This window comes from Anolis sagrei, chromosome 3, assembly GCF_037176765.1.
Source record: "Anolis sagrei isolate rAnoSag1 chromosome 3, rAnoSag1.mat, whole genome shotgun sequence".
NCBI lineage: Eukaryota > Metazoa > Chordata > Lepidosauria > Squamata > Dactyloidae > Anolis > Anolis sagrei.
The window spans coordinates 19,945,499-19,964,563 of record NC_090023.1 but is presented as its reverse complement, the minus strand read 5'-3'; the positions used below and the strand labels follow the sequence as shown (position 1 = coordinate 19,964,563).

Below are 19,065 nucleotides of genomic sequence, written 5' to 3'. Positions count from 1 at the left end.
AGCCAATTCTTCAGCAGCTTTCAATTTAAAAAAATGGTAGAAAGAACCGTTGAGTTGTTGTAGGGTTTTTTTTAGCTATATGGCCATGTTCTAGAGGCATTCTTTCCTGACATTTCGCCTGCATCTATGGCAAGCATCCTCAGAGGTTGTGAAGTCTGTTGGAACTAGGAAATTTGGTTTATATATCTGTGGAATGACCTGGGTGGGACAAAGAACTCTTGTCTGTTGGAGCTAGGTGTAAGCTAGGTCTGTCTCCAACAGACAAGAGTTATTTGTCCCATGCCATCGATTCAGGCGAAACATCAGGAGAGAATGCCTCTAGAACATGGCCATATAGCCCAAAAAAATCTACCACTACCCAGTGATTCCGGCCATGAAAGCCTTCGACAATACAAGAACCATTGAACTTGTGTCAACAACGCACTCTTGGTATAGTTCCTGTGCCCCACAGGGATATCAAAATACATGGATATTCAAGCCTCATTATTTACAATAGCATAGAAAAATGATATACTTTACATAAAATGGCCAAAACAACACTATTTTGAATAGCGTTACTGTCCACTTTTGGATGAGACAGCAAAGAAACGTTTGCTAGGTAGCTTGTCCCAGTTCAAAACGAGTATCTACCACTCAACCAACTGGAGTCAGGTATTATGGGCAGGATGCCCTGGCAGAGTATTGTGTTGCAGCAGCACAGGAACCCAAATAATGATTCTTATATCTTTTTATAATGGATATTCTCCCTGCTTTTCTGAATCCATCACACATGCTTCTACTCGTTCTCCCCGTCCCCTTCCCTCCATTTTCAGAGCCTGGTCAAGATGGAATGGCTTACCAAGTCTCTCTCCGGTGCCTTTGCTTCCAGCGTGCCTCAGTGCTGGACTGCCTCCTGGAGTACTACTCAATTTCCCCCGACCTGGAAAAGAAGCTGTGCTTGGCCAGAAAAGTTCAGAGCCCTTGTCTGTCTGGGTGCTGCTGTCTTTGCTGCCCATTTTTGTATGGCAGATGGTCACTGGCCAAGAGGATGTGGAGGACAGCAAAGAAGGCAGTGGAGGGGGAGGCAGCGATGGTGCAGGCAAGTGGTCACTGGGGTCCTTCCCCAAGAGCAATCCTGGAAGGAAGAGGAGGAGAAAACACAGCGGGAAATGCTTTTCAGTAAAGCCAGGTTCACTACATTTTTGCTAGTTTCCAAAAATTAAAAGTAATTAAATGAAAAACAGAGTGTCTTATAACAAGCATGACTTCCCTGGATTTAGACACTATACTCCTGGCCTACAAAAATAGGAGTATAGTGTCTAGATCCAGGGAAGTCATGCTACCCCTCTATTCTGCTTTGGTCAGATCACACCTGGAATACTGTGTCCAATTCTGAGCATTGCAATAGAAGGAAATGCCTGATTTTTGATATCTGGTGAAGCTGTCACTGTTCACAAATCAACAATTGACTTTGCACAAAAAGATGGATTTGAGTGAAGAATGGAACTTGGATGATATCAGCTGGTTGACCCAAACAGAATTTTTCAGTTTGCCAGTGTATTGAGAGGTAAGTATAGTTGTTAATTTTCTCAAGGTGATTATTAGCTCTGACAATGGAATTTTGGCCTGCATAAATAGAAGTATAGTGCCAAGATCCAGGGAAGTCATGCTACCCCTCTATTCTGCCTTGGAATACTATGTCCAATTCTGGGCACCACAATTGAAGGGAGATGTTGACAAGCTAGAATGTGTCTGGAGGAGAGTGGCTAAAATGATCAAGGGTCTGGACAACAAGCCCTATGAGGAGTGGTTTAAAGATCTGGGCATGTTGAGCCTGCAGAAGAGAAGGCTGAGGAGACATGATGAGGGCCATGGTGAGGGAAGTCATAGAGAAGAGGGAGCAAGCTTGTTTTCTGCTGCCCTGGAGACTAGGATGGGGAGCAATGGCTTCAAACTACAGGAAAGGAAATTCCACCAGAACATGAGGAAGGGTTAATCCAGAGCAGTGCTTGGATGGAAAACTATTCACAACCAAGAAAGACCTAAGGTTTTCAAGCAGAGCTAAGAAAAACTCCATAGAAAGCCTCTGTTCATCCAAAGTTGACAACAAAGCTCTGCTGGATGGACCAATGACTCAATATTATGCAAGGGAGCATAAAAATATGTTAAATGTTAATTTGAATTGTGAAACAGTAACATCTTCACTCTCCAAACAAACCCTAGGCCTGTTTGATCAAGAAAAAATTTGTTTCTAAATTCGATTCTTAATTGGGGTGTTTTTTTGTTTCAATATTAAAAATATTTACAAAACTTTCCAAAAATTTTTTTTGTTATTTACGAATTTTCGTTATTATTTACAAAACATTTTAGAAAAAAAAATTTTCTTGATCAAACAGGCTAAGTGTGAATGTTGCAGTAATGGTCACCTTGATTAGCATTGAATGGCTTTCTCCCACCCTGGACATTCCATAGATATTATTCCATAGATATATAACTCACCATTTGCCTAGTTTCCAACAGACCTCTGAGGATGCCTGCCATAGATGTGGGCAAAATGTCAGGAGAGAATGCTTCTGGAACATGGTCATACAGCCCTGAAAAGTCACGCAGGAGCCAGAGCCGGATGGCGCGCAGAGGCCGCTTGTGAGCGCGCCGCGCGCCATCCAATGGGCTCCGGAGGAAGAGGAGGAGCCAGAGCCGGATGGCGCGCGGAGGCCGCTTGTGAGCCCGCGCGCGCCATCCAATGGGCTCCGGCTCCTGCGCCCCCCTCCTCCTCCTCCTCCTCCTCCTCCTCTTCCTCCCAGCTGGGAGGAAGAGGAGGAGGAGGAGGAGGAGGAGGGGGGCGCAGGAGCCAGAGCCGGATGGCGCGCGGAGGCCGCTTGTGAGCGCGCGCGCGCGCCATCCAATGGGCTCCGGCTCCTGCGCCCCCCTCCTCCTCCTCCTCCTCCTCCTCTTCCTCCCAGCTGGGAGGAAGAGGAGGAGGAGGAGGAGGAGGAGGGGGGCGCAGGAGCCAGAGCCGGATGGCGCGCGGAGGCCGCTTGTGAGCGCGCGCGCGCGCCATCCAATGGGCTCCGGCTCCTGCGCCCCCCTCCTCCTCCTCCTCCTCCTCTTCCTCCCAGCTGGGAGGAAGAGGAGGAGGAGGAGGAGGAGGAGGGGGGCGCAGGAGCCAGAGCCGGATGGCGCGCGGAGGCCGCTTGTGAGCGCGCGCGCGCGCCATCCAATGGGCTCCGGCTCCTGCACCCCCCTCCTCCTCCTCCTCCTCCTCCTCTTCCTCCCAGCTGGGAGGAAGAGGAGGAGGAGGAGGAGGAGGAGGGGGGCGCAGGAGCCAGAGCCGGATGGCGCGCGGAGGCCGCTTGTGAGCGCGCGCGCGCCATCCAATGGGCTCCGGCTCCTGCGCCCCCCTCCTCCTCCTCCTCCTCCTCCTCTTCCTCCCAGCTGGGAGGAAGAGGAGGAGGAGGAGGAGGAGGAGGGGGGCGCAGGAGCCAGAGCCGGATGGCGCGCGGAGGCCGCTTGTGAGCGCGCGCGCGCCATCCAATGGGCTCCGGCTCCTGCGCCCCCCTCCTCCTCCTCCTCCTCCTCCTCCTCTTCCTCCCAGCTGGGAGGAAGAGGAGGAGGAGGAGGAGGAGGAGGAGGGGGGCGCAGGAGCCAGAGCCGGATGGCGCGCGGAGGCCGCTTGTGAGCGCGCACGCGCCATCCAATGGGCTCCGGAGGAAGAGGAGGAGCCAGAGCCGGATGGCGCGCTCAGCAGCAGCCTCCATGCCATTAACGAGCGGAGCTTCAGCTCGTAAAATACATGGGGCTGCTGCTTCGATATTTTTAAACCCTTCCGGGTTTAAAAATATGTTTTGATATCGCTTCGGATATGCAAAAAATAACGATTTTAATACGAATTAACGAATTAACGAAACGAAACCGACAGGCCTAAACCCAACATGTGATAACACTGAGAATGCAAGGGCTGGGTTTGCTCTAATGAACTCACCTATGCTCCCTTTCCAGGTTTTCTCCTCTTTCTTCTCCTCAGCCATTTGGTTACTGGTGAGAGAAGTTTGTCGAGAATGGGTCCCTGTTGTTGCTGCGGCGATTGATGGAACCGACCGAGCAGGGCGCAAACTTGCGGCATCCGTTTTGCCAGGATCCCTCCTGGACCTCTGTTGAAGGACCTTGATCATGGCATCTTTCTCAATGATTTTTGCGTGCAGATTCTTTATCCTATGACAAAAAATAGGCCAGAAGATTCCAGAGGTGAGACACAACATGAAAAGGCATGATCTGGTCCCTAAAAGATAAAATACTGTCTAGTAATATTAAAAGCACCAATTTTCAAAAAGCGTTGGAACTATGTATTGTCAAAGGCTTTCATGGCCGGAATCATTGGGTTGTTGTGTGTTTTCCAGGCTATATGAAAATGTTCCAGAAGCATTCTCTCCTGTCGTTTTGCCTGCATCTCTGGCAGGCATCCTCAGAGGTTGTGAGGTCTGTTGGAAACTAAGAAAATTGGGTTTATATATCTGTGGAATGTCTCGAGTAGGAGAAAGAACTCTTATCTGTTGGGTAGGTGTGAATGTAGCAATTGGCCACCTTGATTAGCATTTAATGGCCTAACTGTTTTCAAGGTCTGGTTTCTTATTGCCTGGGAGAATCCTATGTTGGGATGTGATTGGTTGGCCCTGATTGTTTCTTGTCTGGAGTTCTTCTGCTTTTGATTGTTGTTCTTTATTTACTGTTATGATTTTAGAGGGGTTTTTTTTAGTACTGGTAGCCAGATTTTGTTCATTTTCATGGTTTTTAAGCCTTTCTTCTTCCAAACCATGAATTTCTTATTTACTGACTTACTTAGTGGGAGGAAGTCAGAGCCAATGGGGATGCAATGATAGAGTGGAGCCATTAAGGGCATTATGCCATAATTATGCCATTCATTTTCTGAGGCAATACATGACTGAATAAGGCTTCTGTGTTAATAAGAGGTGAACAACTTTCATACCCCTAGGGTTGCATTGTAGTAATGCATAAAAATAAACCCCAAAGTAGGCCTTCTACAAGTTGTTTCTTACGTGTACTCCATGTCCTGACACCTCCTATTGGCTTGCAAAATCTCTTCTTCTTCTTGCCACAAACGGACAACATCCAGGGAGCTCTCGCTATAGCTGCCGTTCCTTGAGTGATTCGTGGCTAGGGCCTCCCTGGCAACAAAAGAAAAATCTCTTTCACACACACATACACCCATCCATTTCCTCCCATTTGATCTGAGAAACAAATATAAGACATCCCCTTATGGTTGGTTTGGTTGTCCATCTTGCTCAGGATGGTCTACTAGATATACCAAAGATTGGATGTTATATCTTCTGTGAACAAGGCACATGTTTCTACCACTCAGGTATGGTTCTTCCCAAACAGTGTCTTTTTATGGGTCATTATACAGTGGCCAGGAGCCAATTGTCAACTCAAATGGATGCAAGTTGCATGGTCCACACACAGCAAGCCCAGATACCTCAGTAGTCCCTCTCAAAATTGCAAGAGGAAATGAAGTCCTGTCATCTCACATCACCATTTTGAGAGGGACTACAAAGGAAGATGGAGTTATTTGGAGGTGGTACATGGTTCTGAGGTGCCTGTGGGCCAAAGAGGGGAATTTTCATGAGTTTGCATACATTTGGTGGACTCTGAAAACATTGTTGTCCTCGTGGACAACAAGTTAAACATGAGCCAACAATGTCATATGGCAGCTTAAAAAGCCAATAGGATTTTGGTGTGCATAAATAGGGGTCTAGTGTCTAGATCCTGGGAAGTCATGCTACCCCTCTATTCTGCTTTGGTCAGACCACACCTGGAATCACACTGGGTCCAATTCTGGGCACCGCAATGGAAGGGAGATGTTGACAAAATGGAATGTATCCAGAGGAAGGCAACTAACATGATCAAGGGTCTGGAGAACAAGCCCTAGGAGGAGTGGTCTAAAGAGCTGGGCATGTTTAGCCTGCAGAAGAGAAGGCTGAGAGGCAATATGATGGTTATGTATAAATATGTGAGGGAAGTCATAGGGAGGAGCGAGCAAGCTTGTTTCCTGCTGCCTTGGAGACTAGGATGTGGAGCAATGGCTTTAAACTACAGGAAAGGAGGAAGAACTTCCTAACTGTGAGAGCTGTTCAGCAGTGGAACTATCTGCCCCAAAGTATGGTGGAGGCTCTTTCTTTGGAGGCTTTTAAACAGAGGCTGAATGGCCATCTGTTGGGGGTGCTTTGAATGCAATTTTCCTGCTTCTTGACAGGGGGGTTAGACTGGATGGCCCATGAGGTCTCTTCCAACTCTATGATTCCATGAATCTTCTTCCTCTGATGCAAAGTGATGGATTACAAGTTGTGAAGCTTAGGGTGGCCGAAAGCTTCTGTTGTCCTTTGGACTGTTGGTATAATAATACTGCTAAATACAACAGGTGCTTAGAATGCATGCTTTGGATTGCTTGGCCTAGGATTACCAGACAAGGCTGGATGGCCATCTGTTGGGGGTGCTTTGAATGCAATTTTCCTGCTTCTTGACAGGGGGTTGGACTGGATGGCCCATGAGGTCTCTTCCAATTCTATGATTCTGAATCTATGAAGTTGTGAGATTTGAGGTGACTGGTGGAAGACTTAATAGTGAACACTCCTTCAGAGTCACTCTTTCTCAGATCTGCATCTCATCAGAAACCTAAAGGAACAGTACAATTCTATAGTAATAGTTTGCATTATTTGTGGTTTTGAATGTCCACATGGATACTGAGGTCATACTGTAGTTATGATCAAGATCAAGAATTGTGTAACTATAGTATGTGTTAAATTTCCAAGTCTTCCAAAGCAGAGCCTCTGGTTGTTCATTGCAGAGGATGACTCACCTCATTCCTCCCTGGAGAGAATATTGTGGAACAAAAAGATCTGATTTTGGAGATTATAATGTAGCTTAACAAGTTAAGGGACAAACAGATCTTTCACCAATACGCACGGCTCCCACCTCTCCTCCACAGCATGAGTAATCAGACCGGAAGGTCTCTCATGAACCAGTTTTCCATTTCATGCAAACTAGAAATCAACAGTTATCAGCTTAAGAACAAATCAGGGTCTTAAACCAATTTCGCATTGTAGATTAAGATCCTAGTTTGCTGTGAAACTGTTAAGCATTCGTAGAATATAGCAAAAATTGGAAATTGTAGATAGAGGCTTCCGAGTATTATCATGGCTTGTGTGAAGACAACAGCAAAAGGACTATGTGTCTGGAGCAAAATCATATTGCGTCTTACTAATCCATAATGCTACACGAAGACAACAGCTTACCTAGAGTTTGTGATAGATTGTGTTAGATTTTATATCTTGTCTTCCTTTTTTCATCTCATGGACAAATAGAAACATGCAATCAATCACGTTGCTTAGCCATGCCTTACTTTTCTGTTGCAGTAGTGGCTGCAGCATTCATGGCGAAGTGTCGGATGGCACTCTCCTCCAGGTACTTCTGCTCCCATTTAGTCATGTCAGCTTCCAGAGCCAAAATCCTCTCCTCCTTCTCCCGCACTAACTCCATTAATGCGGGCACATTATACTCTGGCAAAGGGGCGGCCTGGTAGTTCCCTTGCCTCTGGAGTGGAAATGGAAATGGAAATTCAGTTTAAAAGATTCATTCTAAATCAGGGGTTCCTAACCTGTCATCCATGGACCACAAGAATGAAAATATGGTCCACGGCACCACCATTACTACAATGTTGCCTCAAAACCATGTGGCAATGAGAGCGACTGGTCTCGCGAAACCTTCTTATAGTGCCGAGACAATGAGCATGTCGGGAGGGGAGAGGCTGACTACCCACGAAATATTACTTCTACCACATCAGCTCCAGATTATGAAATATGGTTTTCTGTGGGCGAGGAGATGACGACTACTAGATGGCATATGTTCTGTATCAGAAACTAGAGCTGATGTGGTCTATCCAATACAATTTTCTGAGTCAGCACCCCAAATAACCAAACCAAATCTAAAGTTGACCAAAAACCGATTTGTAACCCTTTTGGTACTAATGTTGGAAAGTGGTTCCTGATTACTCTCCAACATTAGTACCAAATGTAGTCCCTCATCAAGTGGTCCTTGGTTTATAAAAAGTTGGGAACCACTGTTCTAAACATAAGAAGAGACTTGCTGGACCAGATGTGAGATCCACCCAGCCCAAGCATCTCACTTTCCAGAAACTACGGTTTGTTTGGAAGCCATGGATTCCACAGAGACAAGCAAACAAACCATTGCTTGTGTTCCCATTTCTGGTTTGTTTTTCCCTTGCCCATTTATTTATTTATTTGCCACACTTATATCCCGCCCTTCTCAACTCTGAAGCTGTTTCCAAAGTAGGCAGCTGAAATAGGAAGCCATGGATACGCTGTCATTACAGGTTTAAGTATCACAACAAGCCACAGTTTCTAAACTTACAATGAACCATGGATTCAGAGTGTGTTTTCTGGTGATACTTTTTAGCAGAGGTGGGTTGATACATCACAACAAGGCAGATTCCAACAAAATGCACCATGTCTTGTTGTCAAAGGAAATGCAGTCCCTCTTCTTTTGCATTCAGATCCAAACAAACAGAATCCGATACCAATTCCATGGTCATAGTTCCTTTCTATGAAAATTTGGAATTTATAGTTTGGTGATGCATTTAGAATACTCTGTTAGGGAACTCAAGTGTAGGGGAGTGTGATACAGAGACACTATTATGGGTCTATCAGATTTCTTACAAAAAAGGGAGAAAGTTCCTTTCTGTGATCAAGTCTTAACCAGGCAAACACTGACCACTGAGTTCAGTTGTGCTTGTTTCTGTCAGGATTACAGTCAGTCTTCTACTCTCTGTTAGGAAGACTGGCTGCCCAGTGATGGAAGGAAGGAAGGGAAGGAAGAAGGAAAGAGAAAGAGAAAGAAGGAGGAAAGGAAGGATGGAAGGAGAAAGAGGGCGACAGGGAAGGAGGGAGGAAAGAGGGAAGGAAGGAAAGGCAAAAGGGAGGAAGGGAGGATGGGAAGCATGAAAGCTGAAAGAGGGAGGGAAGAGAGGAAAAAAGGAAGAAGGAAAGAGAGAAGGAAGGAAAAGAAAGAAAAGAAAAGGGAGGGAAGGATGGAAGGACGAAAGGGTGGAAGGAAATGGAGGGAAGGGGAAAGATGGAAGGGATGGAAGAAAAAGGGGGAGGAAAGAGAGAAGAAAAGACAAAAGGGAATGAAGGAAGGAGAAAGAAAGAGGGGGAAGGAAGGAAGAACAAAGGGTGGGAGGAAAGGAAGGAGGGAGGGAGAAAGAGGAAGGGAAGATAGGGCGGGAAGAAAAGATAGGTGGAAGGAAGGACAAAAAAGTGGAAGGGAAGGAGGAAGAGGGAGGGAAGGAGGAAGGAAAGAGAGGAGGAAGGAAGCATGAAAGAGAGGAAGGGAAGGCTGGAAGGAGAAAGAGGGAGACAGGGAAGGAGGGAGGAAAGAGGGAAGGAAGGAAAGACAAAAGGGAAGTGAGGGAGGGAGGGAGGGAGGGAGGGAGGGAGGAAGGAAGGAAGGAAAGAAGGAGAAAGAGGGAGAGAGGGAAGGAAGGACGAAAGGGTGGAAGGGAAGCATGGAAACTGAAAGAGGAAGGGAAGGGAGGAAAATAAGGAGGAAGGATAGAAAAGGGAGGGAAGGATGGAAGGGCGAAAGGGTGGAAGGGAATGGAGGGAGGGAGAAAGACAGAAGGAACAGAAGGAAAAGGGCGAGGAAAGAGAGAATGAAGAAAGACCAAAGGGAAGAAAGGAAGGAGAAAGAGAGGGGGGAAAGGGTGGAAGGGAAGGAGGGAGGGAGGGAGAAACAGGGAGGGAAGGAAGATAGGGAGGAAAGGAAAGAGAGACGAAGGAAGGACGAAAAGGTGGAAGGAAGGAGAAAGAGGAAAGGAAGGAGGAATGAAAGAGAGGAGGATAGGATAGAGAGAGGAGGGTCTGAGAAAAGAGTCCAAGGGGCTGCATCTGACCCCCAGGCCTGGGTTTGCCCATACATGGTCTAGATCCTCCAGTGCAATTTTATAGGAGACTTCCACTGAAAGTTAACCATAAGTTCACACTCGAGGAACTGGAGTTTCCTAGAGAAAACAGTTCCCTCAAATCCACCAATAATCATATCAGCAAAAGTCAACGCTGCAAATGTGGAGGTTACACTGTTCTGTAGATCTTTTTTTGGCTGGATGAAGATCTGTGGTCAAAACTGATCTGGATAAGCCTGGGGAAGGAACTGGAGCTTGTCTTATTTTGTCAGATACCATGAACATGTTGTGTGCTGGAAAGATGCCTGCATCTGATCTGTCATTATGGATACGCATATCTTTGAAGGAGACAAATTCTGAACCAGCTATTTAAATGCTCTTCTATTTGTGTCCTGCCAGGTCCTCAGCAGGCCTCACTCAGCAGGCCAAAAATACTTCCATGTGTGCTTTTATTTTACATTCGAGGCAGTCAGAACCCACACTTTCTCTTCCTAGTGTAACTTACTCAGGACATGTTGGGTGCATCTACCCTGTAGAATTAATGCAGTTTGACACTACTTTAACTCCAATGGCTCAACACTATGAAATCATGGGAGTTTTCCTAGGACAGACAATTTAATGTTTATTGTACCCGCTATAGGCCATGACAGCAAATAATATACAACCTTAAAAAGTACAATAAGCACTTTACAATATAAACATTAAAACTTATTCCATATACGGACTCTTTAAAATTATAGTAGGGTTGACATAACAATGACAATAACAAATGTCTGATTTGTATCATCCCAAACTATCTCCATTTCCATTTCCAGCCTCCACTGTGGACTTTACTAATATAGCTTGGATTTTTTTGGGCTGTGACTGCAAATGTGACAACCTTTAATGTTATATTTTTGGAATCATCCACTAACAAGTCACAGATAACTGCTGATTGTTGCCATGCTGCCCCTTCTTCCAAAAGGACTCCCAGAAGATTGTTTCTTGGGTCATTATACAAAGGGCCATGTAACAGATAATGTATTAAAACCTCTTTTCCCCCAGATCCGCAAATACAAAGTTGTTGGGCATGAGGGATGACAATATTGGTCACTCTTTAGTAGAGGATACCAAGTGGTGAGACCCTGCTGTTTACTAATCCACAAATTGTCAGTTGCAATAATCATGGGAATTGTAATTTGGAAATGCACCGGCTCTCTTTAGCAAAGAAGGCTACAGACCTTGTAAAACTACAACTCTCATGATTCGACAGCACTGAGCCATGGCAGTTAAAGTGGTGTCAAACTACATTACATTTACAGTGTGGATACAACCACAGATTCATGCCCATGACCTAAATCTAATTGCTGGTTCCAGGTAGAGTAGACCCACTGAATTTACTTAAGAACACCATCTACTTTTGGGTAAATCTCATTGAATCAACTACTCTAGTTAAGATTATTCTTTGAATTTTCTTGCTCCCAGAAATAGTGTGATTGAATGTATTTATAGAAGGGATGCCCCCAGATATCTTCTAGACCCAACCCCATTTATGTAAACTTTAATATATCTAATAACCATGCCCATTCAGAATACAAGACAATATTTCTTGGGAGGGGTAAAACTGCAGTGAGACTCAAATTATTCTTAGGAGAGGCTGAGGACAGCTCTAACACAATTCAAAGATGCAAAGAAATTCATCAGTGGAAGTTAGTGCACATTTCTTATACTATCTCACCACAAAGGCATTACTTTTCCAAGCTATTCATTCCAAGATTCTAAGTAGCTAGGTTTATTTTGCACTGCAAAAGTATGTCGTAATGTGTCTCCCTGGTTATGGTGACCCTATTCTAGGGTTTTCTTTGCACTAAGAGGTTGTACATTGTGCAAAGTATGACTTGTTTAAGTCATCCAATGGGTTTCCTTAGCTAGTAGGCTGGCTCTACACTGCTGCATTAATGCAGTTTGACAGCACTTTAATTACCATGACTCAATACTATGGAGTCCTGGAAGTTCTAGTTTGATGAGCCACCAGCACTCTTTAGCAAAGAAGGCTACAGACCTTGTAAAACTACAACTCTCATGATCCGACAGCATTGAGCCATGATAATCAAAGTGATATGGGTGGGGTAGAAATAGCGTAAATAAATGTCAAAGTGGAATAAATCTACAGTATAGATATACTCTGTTGGAAATAGCAACCTTCTACAAGCCTCCTATACTAGTGATTTGTTATGTATATAATTAAGATTGCTTACTATATTGCATGTGTGTGTGTTGATGTGCAGTTTTCCCTTAACTCTATGTTGTTTGAGGTTGTGGGAGGGACGGCACACCATGTGATCAGACCTGCAACTATTCAGACTGAGACTCCATATTAGAAGTCAGTGTAGTGTTGTGTATTCCCAGAATAATGATCCCATAGCACTTTGTCCTCCAAAGCACTTTACACATTTAGGTCTGCTCGTATGTCTTTCCACAAACGCCACTATCACCTTTTCGTCCATGCCCAGCATTATTCCCAATTTTAATTTACATTTGGCCTTCCCACAGTTTTAATTGTATGTTATCTTTTGATAATGTTGTATTATTGTCTATGTTTTTATTTTAATTGCTTGTATTGTTGTGATTATTGCTTGTTTTGTTGTGTTTGGGCTCGGCCTCATGTAAGCCGCACCGAGTCCCTTGGGGAGATGGTAGCGGGGTACAAATAAAGTGTTATTATTATTATTACTATTACTATTATTATTATTATTATTATTATTATTGTATTGTATAATCAGTGTTTGTTATGAATTAGGCATAAGGCAGAGAAGAGACTACAACAGAATGCTTTCAAGAACTTAAGAACTTAAGTAAGCCAACTATGTTATTTTTTTAACAAAGACTACTTATTTTTATCTCTTAAGAACGTGACTTAAAACCAAATCTATTTTATGGGAGGGTAGATGTTTTTGGCCAACTGAAATAACACTTCTGAAGGTCTGGTATATAGTTTGGTATATAGTTTGTACATTGGCATAATCTTTGCTCCTAACAGTTCAAAGAGATAACCAGGTATATCAGTCTAATAACTGAGAAACCTAATCGCTAGTGGATATACACCACTAAAGAGAAGATTAACTCAAATGAGTTTTTAGCTCTTCTCAGGAATATCACATTTTACAAAAAGGCTTTGATCATTCCAAATGGTGTGAATGCCAATTAATCTCCAAAAGGTCACATTTTGGAGATTCTGATTTTCCAAAAAGTTATGATATCAAAGGTCATCCTTTCCCAAAATACTCGTAATCTCCCGGAGTCCTGCTCCAACACTCTTAACAAAAAGACAATGCTGATTCGTCTGTACAATAGCAGTAATCTGATATTTCATTAATTGTTTTGGCTGTTTTATAGGATCCTTGGATTTGTAGTTTAGAGGAAGCCCTAGAGCTCTTTGACAGAGTTCTAAATGCCTCATAGAACTGCAAATCCCATTATTCAAAACCATGTAGCCAAAGCAGTTAAAGCAGCACTCAAATGCTATAATTATATATAGCGTCTAAGAGATTTTATTTACAGCTAGCCTTCCATATCCACTGATTCTGTCTCCAAGGATATAAACATCCACAGCTTGAAAAGGCTTACTAGTCAACTCTGCTTAAAAGCACAAAATCTGCATAAAAGACATCCCTAAGGCATCTCTTAAAGTCCAGCTTGGCAGTCGACAATGAGATTCCTTTAAAGTCATTCCTAGAAAAGCCCTTTAATTGAATCAAAGGAGCCTTTTGCTCAAGCCAAGTAATTGAATTGGTAGAACTTGTTCAGAAAAACCTGGCTTCAGCAGTTTGTCTTCCGGCATGTGGATTAGTATATAAGCCAGTCATTAAACGAATTGATTCTTGTCTCTAGGAAGAGTTTTCTCGTTTTTGTTATTAACCCTAAAAATACCTATGTATTTTTTTTAAAAATCTTCAAAACGTCACAATGTATTGCTTTATAAAAATTCTGTGGTGTGTTATTTTATAGTAAAGATAAAGGTTTTCCCTTGATGTTTTCCCTTGAGACAGAGGGTGGAGTGGTCAGGCCAAAGCTCTGAGAGCTCTTGCCTTTGCTGTGGAGTTCCCCAGGGTGCTATCCTCTCGCTCGTTATTTAACATCTACGTCCGGCCACTTGCTGGACTGGTGCGGAGCTTTGGCATAGAGTGCTACCAGTATGCAGATGATACCCAGCTACTCTTGCATCTCGAACCTGGGACAACCGCAATTCCTGAGAACTTTAGGCTGTGTTTGGAAGCGGTGATGACTTGGCTGCAAGTGAGCAGACTCAAAGTGAATCCTGCAAAAACTGAGATACTCTGGCCTGGCCAGCCGCCAGAATTAATCCAGTCTCTGCCTGATTTCGATGGGGAAGCTCTGGTTCTGTCTGCCACTGTTAAAAGCCTTGGGGTTGTGTTGGACTCATTGCTGACGATGGAGGCCCAGATCACTGCCATAAGTAAGCAGGCCTTTTTTCGTCTTCGCCAGGCAAGGAAATTGGCACCCTGCTTTTCGGTAGAAGCATTGGCAACGGTAATCCATGCAACAGTCACCACGAGATTGGACTATTGCAACGCCTTATATGCCAGCCTTCCAAAGTCAACAACCCAGAAGATTCGGATGGTCCAAAATGCAGTGGCCAGGCTGCTAGCAGGATCATCTATAAGATCCCATATCACACCGATTCTGCAACAATTGCATTGGCTACCAATAGAACATCGGATCTCTTACAAGATACTGATCCTGACATTTAGAGCTCAAAATGGCCAAGGACCTTTGTATCTTAGGGACCGCCTCATTCCTTTTCTCCATCAGTGGTCACCTCGATCCACCCAGGAAAATCTCCTCTACATACCGGGCCCTAGGGAGGTACACCTGGAAGCTACAAGGCATAGAGCTTTTTCGGCCTATGCTCCAATTCTGTGGAACTCATTGCCTCCATACATTAGAGCAATGTCGGAGTTGCGACCTTTTGTAAAGACGCTCAAGACTTGGCTGTTTGGTTGTGCATTTAAGTAATCAGATCAAATTTGCCAAATAGTCACTGTTGAAGTGTTTTTATGTTGAATGTTTTGTGTAAATGCTATTTTAGATTGTAAGTCGCTCGGAGCACCTTGGTGGAAAGCGACTAATTAAGAAATAAAGTGAAGTGAAGTGAAACCTGTTTACCATGAAAATCCCTGTGGATTTCTCTCAAGTAGGTATGAAAACAAGGTAGCAACAATCTGCCCTCCAATTTAGGCTTTTGATTTCATTGCATAATCCAGAAATTAATAAAAATAGATCTGTGTACAAGTGGAAATGGTAATTCACAGGTAAATGCATCTCCCACTACCAATTTCTTTTCCAACCCCAAAAGATGGGTTAAGTAGCTGCTGAATGTGAGTCCAACTGGAGGTTTTGACTGGTAAACAGATTGCAAGACAATAGGATGCGGCTTTGACCTTGACCTTCAAAGAGCCTTTGGGAAACACACAGTACTGGGAGCCCTAGTCCACCTCACCTGCTGGAGCCTCAAGGATTCCAGCTCTCTCTCCAACCTGGTGCGCAGCCGGTGCTCCATCTGCTCCCGCTTTTCGTAAGCTGCCTGAAGTTGTGTCAATGCCTGCTGAAGCTTCTCTACCTTCTCAACATGTGCTTGTTTCTTCCGCAGCTGTGAGTAGGATACAGAATTTCAGTATTGGAAGGGAGTATGAAGATCTACAATGTGAAACTTTACAATGCTGGATGCAGGGAGAGCTTCAACTTTGTTGACTGCCTATCTTTGGTTAGGAAGTTCCTCCTAACTTAAATCTGCTTCTCTATTAGTTCTAGAACTAGTCTTTGGAGAACCATGAAAGACATCTCGCCTGTCTTTTTCATGGAAGGTCTTCAGATATTTAAAATCAGCCACCAGGACAACAGAATTGGAGAAACTGATTAGATGTTCTCTCCCAGCCTCATTGTTTGGCCATCCAGATTTCCTCTAATTCTTTCTTTTTGGCATTACCACTTGGAAATTAATTCTCCAGTCCTTCTCCCAAGACTGTTCACATTAGGCATGGGCAATCCATGGTTCTAAATGATTCTAATGCACTTACAAAACTAGGGGGCGCTGGTGCTTTGCTTCTAAAGTGCTTCTAAAGTTCTGGTGGTGAAAATTTCAGAACTGTAACAAAACTTTCAAAGTTATAAATGGCAGTTCCTAATTGGGTCTGTCATAAAAATAACCAATAATGAAATAATAATGAAATTTTGAAAGTTTCGTTAGAGTTCTGAAACATTCACCACCAGAACTTTAACAATACTTTAGACCAGAATTGATAGAATTTGACAATGTGGAATGAATTTACGGACTCCGAGTTGGCTAACGTTGAGCATTAGATTGGTTTTATTGATTATGATGTAGAATTGATTGATTGTTTTTAATTGTTTTAATTGCTGTTTATATATTTTTTTATCTTATTGTTGTGCTGGCATCAAACTGTGCCTTTTGTAAGCCACCCTGAGTCCCCCCTTGGGGGTTGAGAAGGGCGGGGTAGAAATGCGCGAAATAAATAAAAAATAATAAAATAATAATAATAAGCAAAGCACCAACTTTAGTAACACTTTAGAAGCAAAGCACCAGCGCCCTCTAGTTTTGTAAGTATTTTAGAACCATTTAGAACCATGGATTGCTCATGTCTAGTTCACATCTCTCCTTAGACTCTTAGCTTTTCTCATGATTTAAAGAGTGGCAATTTGGAGGAGTTTCTGTAATGAGAGAAGCACTTCAATACAACGGAGGATGTTACTCAAGCACAATTTGAATCTCCATAGGCCCTTCCACTGGGAAGAAAGAATTCCTACTCTGTTTTATGAGGTTTCATTTTCTTGGTTCCTGGAAACCACCTGAAGTATGTGTATGTATGAGCACAATTCAAGGTGCTGGTTTTGACCTACAAAACCCTGTACGGTTCCGGTCCAGTGTATCTGTCCGAACGTATCTCCCTCTACGTCCCACCTCGGAGTCTGAGATCATCTGGGGAGGCCCTGCTATCGACCCCACCACTGCCACAAGTGAGGCTGGTGGGGACGAGGAGCAGGGCTTTCTCAGTGGTGGCCCCTCACCTGTGGAACTCACTCCCGGGGGAAATCAGGGCATCATCATCCCTCCTCGCCTTTTGGAGAAGGGTGAAGACTTGGTTATGGGACCAGGCCTTTGGGCACTCCGGCAATTAAATCAGACAACCAGGCGAGTAAGACCAGCAGGATTGATGAAGTGGAACGTAAAACTAGATCTATGAGTAGCGAACGCTGACCATGTAAGAGGAGAATCTGGGTTTGTATTTGGTTTTATTGATTTTATGGTTATAATGTATATTTGGTGTTAACTGTGTATTGATGTAATTTTGTGTTGATTGTTTTTATGATGCAGGCATCAAATTGTGCCTTGCTTTTGTAAGCCGCCCTGAGTCCCCTTCGGGGTGAGAAGGGCGGGGTAAAAGAACCCCAAATAAATAAATAAATAAATATGTGTTGAAAAATTGTAACCAACTCATCCAGACTCCAATTGTAAATATAGCTATGTAAAGTGCAATGAACTCAGTAGTATTTATCAGGAGGAAAAAAGATTAGGAAATAGAGGTAACTGATAGGAATAAAATGAGGACAACACAACCTGCATATACAAAAGATTGGTATCCACAGTTTCAATTACTCAAAAATTAAGTCTACTCTGGTCATTTTCTAGGTCTACCCCAAGTCTGGGAATAAGAGTAAGGTCAGGCATGGGCAAACTTGGGCCGTCCGGGTGTTTTGGACTTCAATTCCCACAATTCAGATTGTGGAAGTTGAAGTCCAAAACACTCAATGGCCCAAGTTTGCCCATGCCTGAGTTAGACAGTATATGTATGTGGTGTGTGTGAATTAGAAGGAGGATACAGAAAGAGAAAGAGAGAGAAGTATGAACTGATGCCTTCATCTCACCTCTTCTTCCAGCTTGATGACTTTGGCTTGCGCACTGTTCAGAGCCTGGTCCAGGATTTCGATGTGCCTTCTCTGCTCCTCATTGGTCAGGCGCATGGACGCCAACTCCGTTTCTAGTTTCTCTTTCTCTTTCAGGTATTCTTTGTCTGGAAGGGTAACAAAAGACCAGGGCCAACTGAATCGTAACAACTCCAGATCACATTACACAAGGATATTCAGAGAACCAGTATGGACTACTGGTTTGAAAATGTTGGACTCAAATGTGGGAGACTCGGGTTTAAATCTTCAACCATGGATTAGAGACCAACCAACAGGCCTTGAGTGACTTTTAAGTGGCCCCAGTGCGTCAATCCATTCAGTATTTCCAGTAAGAAGGGATGAAAGAAGCCAGTAGTATGTTTTAGGTGTTGGGTGGGATGGTTTACAGAAGTTAAGTATGAAAGGAGAAGGGCAAAAGCAGTTATCATGGATAAAAAACTTAATGGGTATGGATAGGAAAGTCACAGTAATTCATGGACTTGCAACTTCCCAATTGGATAACTACAATGCACTCGACACAAGGCTGCCTTGAAGAAGACTCGATGGCTGTAGCTAGTGCAAAATGCAGCATCGAGATTGCTGACCTGGGCCACATCTACACTGCCATATAATTTATTTATCATATTTATTTATTTATATCCATGGGTCAGTGTAAGTACAGTACATTACTCAACCCCTTCTCTAAGTAGAGTAGCAAAAGGTTGATGTATACGTTACTATATATGGGCACCCTGGTGGAGCAGTGGGTTAAACTGCTAAGCTGCTGAACTTGCTGACTGAAAGATTGGTGATTTGAATTTGGGAGTGGGGTGAGCTCCTGCTGTTAGGCCTAGCTTCTATCAACCTAGCAATTTGAAAACATGCAAATGTGAATAGATAAGCACCGCTTCTGTGGGAAGGTAACAGCACTCCATGCAGTCATGCCAGCCACATGACCTTGGAGGTGTCTAGGGACAATGCCGGCTCTTTGGCATGGATTGTTTTGTAAAGAACAATGCTCCAGTTGAACAGAGATGATTTAGCCAAAGTAATTAATGTAGTGGGAACCTTCTGATTAGACCTATATAGTGCATTGTATTTAGCGCTGCCTTGAAGTTACGGAAAGGATCCCT

At 43.8% G+C, this 19,065-nt stretch overlaps 1 protein-coding gene across 3 annotated transcripts in view; it reads right to left on the bottom strand.

The window, feature by feature from the left end:
* The window catches only part of AMOTL1 (angiomotin like 1), a 118,925-nt gene that overhangs the window by 6,636 nt on the left and 93,224 nt on the right, over positions 1–19,065 (bottom strand). For all 3 annotated transcript variants that reach the window (XM_060771093.2, XM_060771094.2, XM_060771092.2), the window contains 6 exons: positions 17,915–18,060; positions 15,471–15,620; positions 7,394–7,584; positions 5,034–5,162; positions 3,962–4,191; positions 839–1,114 (listed from right to left, as the gene is read on the bottom strand). In XM_060771093.2, the coding sequence (XP_060627076.2) occupies positions 839–1,114; positions 3,962–4,191; positions 5,034–5,162; positions 7,394–7,584; positions 15,471–15,620; positions 17,915–18,060 (1,122 nt within the window). The remainder of the gene's footprint in view (positions 1–838; positions 1,115–3,961; positions 4,192–5,033; positions 5,163–7,393; positions 7,585–15,470; positions 15,621–17,914; positions 18,061–19,065) is intronic.